Source organism: Calidris pugnax, unplaced genomic scaffold (assembly GCF_001431845.1).
Source record: "Calidris pugnax isolate Ruff unplaced genomic scaffold, ASM143184v1 scaffold452, whole genome shotgun sequence".
Taxonomy (NCBI): Eukaryota; Metazoa; Chordata; class Aves; order Charadriiformes; family Scolopacidae; genus Calidris; species Calidris pugnax.
The window spans coordinates 45,307-51,246 of NW_015091185.1; the positions used below are offsets into that span (position 1 = coordinate 45,307).

At 61.3% G+C, this 5,940-nt stretch overlaps 1 protein-coding gene across 1 annotated transcript in view; it reads left to right on the forward strand.

The window, feature by feature from the left end:
* The first annotated feature begins 4,110 nt into the window (after positions 1–4,110).
* LOC106898319 (myoferlin-like) overlaps positions 4,111–5,940 on the forward strand; it is a 9,601-nt gene continuing 7,771 nt past the window's right edge. Inside the window, exons 1-11 of the mRNA XM_014959495.1 lie at positions 4,111–4,167; positions 4,249–4,340; positions 4,424–4,532; positions 4,604–4,750; positions 4,827–4,955; positions 5,034–5,096; positions 5,181–5,231; positions 5,316–5,346; positions 5,435–5,550; positions 5,650–5,761; positions 5,854–5,938. Coding sequence (XP_014814981.1) covers positions 4,688–4,750; positions 4,827–4,955; positions 5,034–5,096; positions 5,181–5,231; positions 5,316–5,346; positions 5,435–5,550; positions 5,650–5,761; positions 5,854–5,938 — 650 coding nt within the window. The 5' untranslated portion in view covers positions 4,111–4,167; positions 4,249–4,340; positions 4,424–4,532; positions 4,604–4,687. The remainder of the gene's footprint in view (positions 4,168–4,248; positions 4,341–4,423; positions 4,533–4,603; positions 4,751–4,826; positions 4,956–5,033; positions 5,097–5,180; positions 5,232–5,315; positions 5,347–5,434; positions 5,551–5,649; positions 5,762–5,853; positions 5,939–5,940) is intronic.

The following is a 5,940-nucleotide window of genomic DNA, read 5'->3' on the forward strand; positions in this document are numbered from 1 at the left end:
CCAGCTTTTTTACAGGCCTCTCAGCCCCACAGACCCCCCCCTCTCTCCTCTCACAGGCCCCTCAGAATACCCCCAGCCCCTCTACAGGCCTCTCAGCCCCACAGGCCCCCTTCACTCTCCCCTTACAGGCCCCTCAAGATACCTTTAGCCTCTTTACAGGCCTCTCAGCCCCACAGAACCCTCCCCTGCCCCACAGAACCCCCTCACTCACATGGGCATGGGGACATAGGGACATGGGGACACAGGGACATGGGGACACATGGACGTGGGGACACAGGGACATGGACACATGGATGTGGGGGACATAGGGATGTGCAGTAATATGGGGACAGAGGGACACATGGATGTGGGGGCATAGGGACGTGGGGACATAGGGACGTGGGCACACATGGACATGGGGATGCAGTGATGACATGGGGACACGGGGACAACATGAACGTGGGGACACAGGGACATTGGGACAAATGGACATGGGGACGCAGTGATATGGGGACACATGAACATGGGGACACATGGACATGGGGACGCAGGGACATGGGGACACAGGGACACATGGACGTGGGGACATAGGGACGTGGGGACACATGGACGTGAGGACGCAGTGACATGGGGGACGCAGTGACATGGGGACACGGGGACAACATGAACGTGGGGACACAGGGACATGGGGACATAGGGACATGAGGAGACATGGACATGGGGACGCAGTGATGACATGGGGACACGGGGACACATGGACATGGGGATGCAGTGACATGGTGGGACAAATGGACATGGGGACGCAGTGATATGGGGACACATGAACATGGGGACACATGGACATGGGGACGCAGGGACATGGGGACACAGGGACACATGGACGTGGGGACATAGGGACGTGGGGACACATGGACGTGAGGACGCAGTGACATGGGGGACGCAGTGACATGGGGACACGGGGACAACATGAACGTGGGGACACAGGGACATGGGGACATAGGGACATGAGGAGACATGGACATGGGGACGCAGTGATGACATGGGGACACGGGGACACATGGACATGGGGATGCAGTGACATGGGGACATGGGGACACATGGACGTGTGGACATAGGGACATTGGGACACATGGACAGGGGACTCATGGGCATGGGGACATAGGGACATGGGGACACAGGGACATGGGGACACATGGACGTGGGGACACAGGGACATGGACACATGGATGTGGGGGACATAGGGATGTGCAGTAATATGGGGACAGAGGGACACATGGATGTGGGGGCATAGGGACGTGGGGACATAGGGACGTGGGCACACATGGACATGGGGATGCAGTGATGACATGGGGACACGGGGACAACATGAACGTGGGGACACAGGGACATTGGGACAAATGGACATGGGGACGCAGTGATATGGGGACACATGAACATGGGGACACATGGACATGGGGACGCAGGGACATGGGGACACAGGGACACATGGACGTGGGGACATAGGGACGTGGGGACACATGGACGTGAGGACGCAGTGACATGGGGGACGCAGTGACATGGGGACACGGGGACAACATGAACGTGGGGACACAGGGACATGGGGACATAGGGACATGAGGAGACATGGACATGGGGACGCAGTGATGACATGGGGACACGGGGACACATGGACATGGGGATGCAGTGACATGGGGACATGGGGACACATGGACGTGTGGACATAGGGACATTGGGACACATGGACATGGGGAGGCAGTGATGTGGGGACAGAGGGACACGTGAACGTGGGGACACAGGGACATGGGGATGCAGTGATATGGGGACAGAGGGACGCATGGACGTGGGGACATAGGGACATGGGGATGCAGTGATATGGGGACACAGGGACACATGAATGTTGGGACACAGGGACATGGGGACAAATGGACGTGGGGATGCAGTGACATGGGGACACGAGGACAACATGAATGTGGGGATGCAGGGACATGGGGACACATGGACATGGAGACTCAGTGACATGGGGACACGGGAACAACATGAATGTGGGGACACATGGACATGGGGACACATGGACATAGGGATGCAGTGATATGGGGACACATGGACGTGGGGACACATGGACGTGGGGACACACAGCCATGGGGACAAATGGACATGGGGATGTAGTGACGTGAGGACACATGGACATGAGGACACAGGGACATGGGGACAAATGGACATGGGGATGCAGTGACACAAGGACATGGGGACACATGGACGTGGGCATGCAGTGACACAAGGACATGGGGACACGTGGACATGGGGTGACGTTGGACATAGGGACATTGGGACACATGGACATGGGGAGGCAGTGATGTGGGGACAGAGGGACACGTGAACGTGGGGACACAGGGACATGGGGATGCAGTGATATGGGGACAGAGGGACACATGGACGTGGGGACATAGGGACATGGGGACACATGGACATGGGGAGGCAGTGATATGGGGACACACGGACATGGGGACACACAGCCATGGGGACAAATAGACATGTGGATGCGGTGACGTGGGGATGCAGTGACACAAGGACATGGGGACACAGGGAGATGGGGACACATGGACATGGGGATGCAGTGATATGGGGACACGGGGACACATGGATGTGGGGACATGGGGACACAGGGACATGGAGACACATGGACATGGGGATGCAGTGACATGGGGACACATGGACATAGGGATGCAGTGATATGGGGACACATGGACGTGGGGACACATGGACGTGGGGACACACAGCCATGGGGACAAATGGACATGGGGATGTAGTGACGTGAGGACACATGGACATGAGGACACAGGGACATGGGGACAAATGGACATGGGGATGCAGTGACACAAGGACATGGGGACACACGGACATGGGGATGTCGTGATGTGAGGACACATGGATGTGGGGATACGGGGACAAATGGACGTGAGGATGCAGTGACACAAGGACATGGGGACACATGGAGATGGGGATGCAGTAATATGGGGACAGAGGGACACATGGGAGGTAGGGACACATGGACATGGGGACACACGGACATGGTGATGGGGTGACACGGGGACATGAGGACACATGGACGTGGGGATGGGGTGACATGGGGATGTATGGACATGGGGAGATGGGGACACATGGACGTGGGGTGACATGGGGACACATGGACGTGGGGATAAGGGGACACATGGACATGGGGATGGGGTGACATAGGGACATCCAGACATAGGGACACAGGGACATGAGGATGCAGTGACATGGGGATGTATGGACATGGGGACAAGGGGACACATGGACATGGGGATGGGGTGATGTGGGCACATACAGACATGGGGACACAGGGACATGGGGATGGGGTGTCATGAGAACATACAGACATGAGGACACAGGGACATGAGGACACGTGGACATAGGGATGCAGTGATGTGGGGACATACAGACATGGGGACACGGTGACATGAGGACACGCAGACCCAGGTACACATGGGCATGGGGACACGGGGACAGCATGACACACAGACACGGGTGCACATTAACATGGGTACACATGGACAGAGTGACATAGTGACATGGTTGCTCACAGCCATGGGGACACAGGGACATGTGGACACAGGAGCACAGAGACATGGGCACGTGGTGACACGGTGACACCCACCAAGCCAAGCCAACAGCAGTGTCCCTGCCCCATTCCCCCCCCCCACTCTGCCATTCTGGAACTCCTCCCGGTGCCGGGGTGACAGCATCTTGGTGGCAGCGTGGCATGGGGACACAGCCATGCTGCGGCTGCTGGTGGCCAGTGCCCACATCCCCAGGGCCACCGGCTCCGGGCCCGGCGTGCACGTGTCTGCCCGCTTCAGAGGTACCCGTGGGGGACAGAGCGGGGGACACAGCGGTGGCCGTCCCCATGGGACAGGGTGGCACTGGCCACCGCTGCGTGACAAGATGGCATCGGCCATCCTGGGTGGCATCCTCGTGTGATGGGATGATGGGATGATGCTGGCCATCCCTGGGGACAGCACTGGCCATCCCTACATGTGACGTGGGGACACACAGACATGATGTCCCCACCCCGACGTGTCACCACCCTCCCTCCTGTCCTCCTCCCCTCCAGGGGTCCCCAGGAGCACCCGGGTGGTGCCAGAGGAGCACAATCCCACCTGGAACGAGGTGAGGTGACCCCAGGGTGGCCCGCGGTGGCACGGGGACACTCGGGTCACCCCACCAACCCCTTGTCACTTCCTCCCCCAGACGCTGGCATGGCCACTGGGCGCTCGTCCCCTGCACCCCACGGCCAGCCTGACCCTGCGCCTCCGGCACTGGGGACAGCCGGCCCCACGGGGGTGAGTAGCACCCATGGGTGGGCACCCCAGGGGAGACCACCTCCAGGGGTGTCCACCCTCACCATCTCCTCCTGTCCCCGCAGGGACCTGGGTGCCACCACAGTGTCATTGGACCAGTTGGTGGCCGACCCCGGGCTGCCGTTGGCCCTCAGTGACGTCCCGCTGCTGGACCCTCGGGGACAACCCACGGGGGTGAGCACCCACCCAGCAGCACCCCAGGGTGCCACCAGGCATGGTCTGGGGTGCCACCTGTCCCCTTGCAGTGCACTGTCACCCTCCGCTGCTCCTACGTCCCCCGTGGCACGGCTGAGGATGCCACCATCCCCCTGCAAGTGCCACCACGAGTGATGTCCCCGGGGTCACCCCACCTCCCCGACAAGCCCCCAGGGGGGAGCAAAGAGGATTTCCAGGTAGGGGTCCCATGGGGGGTGGGGGGTGGCACCCAGGGGTGACATCCCATCTGACGTGTCACCCCCTGTCCCACAGGTACGGGTGAGGATCATCGAGGGCCACCAGCTCCAGGGCAATGCCATCAAGCCGGTGGTGACAGTCCTCATCGGCCAGCACCGCTTCAGGACCAGGATCCGGGTGGGGAACAACCCTTACTACAACGAGGTGACCACGGGGAGGGGACACAGGGACCCGTCGGTGTCCCCTCACCCCCCGCCCTCACCATGTTTTGCCCGTTTCTAGGTGTTTTGCCAAGATTTCCACGGGACGCCCTCCCAGCTGGCAGCGGAGCCCATCCGCATCCAGGTCGGGGGGTGGAAATTGGTGACACCGGTGGGGAGGGGGACAACGGGGTGGCCACTGATGGCCGTGTCCCTCACCGTGTCACAGGTGCTGGACTCACGGGCCACCCGCGCCAACGCCGTCATCGGGGTCTTCCAGGTGAGGAAGGTGACTCTGGAACGTGGTGGGATGGGGGTCACACCACCCCTTGGGCCACTCTCACCCCATTGCCGTCCCCCACAGCTGGACGTTGGCACCGTCTACCGCGCTCCGGGTAGGTGAGAAGGTTGAGGTGACACCCGGGGGTGACAGCAGCGGGGTGATGCTGATGGAAGGGGGTGTCCCCCCCAAACTTTTTCCAGGACACAGCTTGAGCTGGAAGTGGCTGAGCCTGCAGCACCCCGGGCACCCCGACACCGTGTCCCGGGGGTACCTCCGCGTCAGCCTGGCCGTCCTCCGCGCCGGCGAGAAGATGATGGTGAGTGTGTCCCCCTCCATCCTCACCACCACCACCCCCCCAACACCCAAAGTTGGGGGGGGTCCACCAATTTTTTCCCACCTCCCCATCCCAAAAAAGGACCAGGAGGAGCCACCAGAGGACAAGGACGTGGAAGCCAACCTGCTGAGGCCACCACCGTGCACCGCCACGCTCCAGCTCCGCGTCTACCGCGCCGAGGACCTGCCGCAGGGTGGGTGGGGGGGATTTTGGGGTGATGGTGACCCCCCCCACACCCCACCCACCCATGGGGACCCCCTCACCTCTCCCCCATCACCGGTGCAGAGCCGGCTCGGCGATGTCTCCCCACGGTCGGTGGCAAGAGGGGCTTCGTGGCGGCGGCGGTGAGGGTCAGCTTCGCTGGCAGGACGG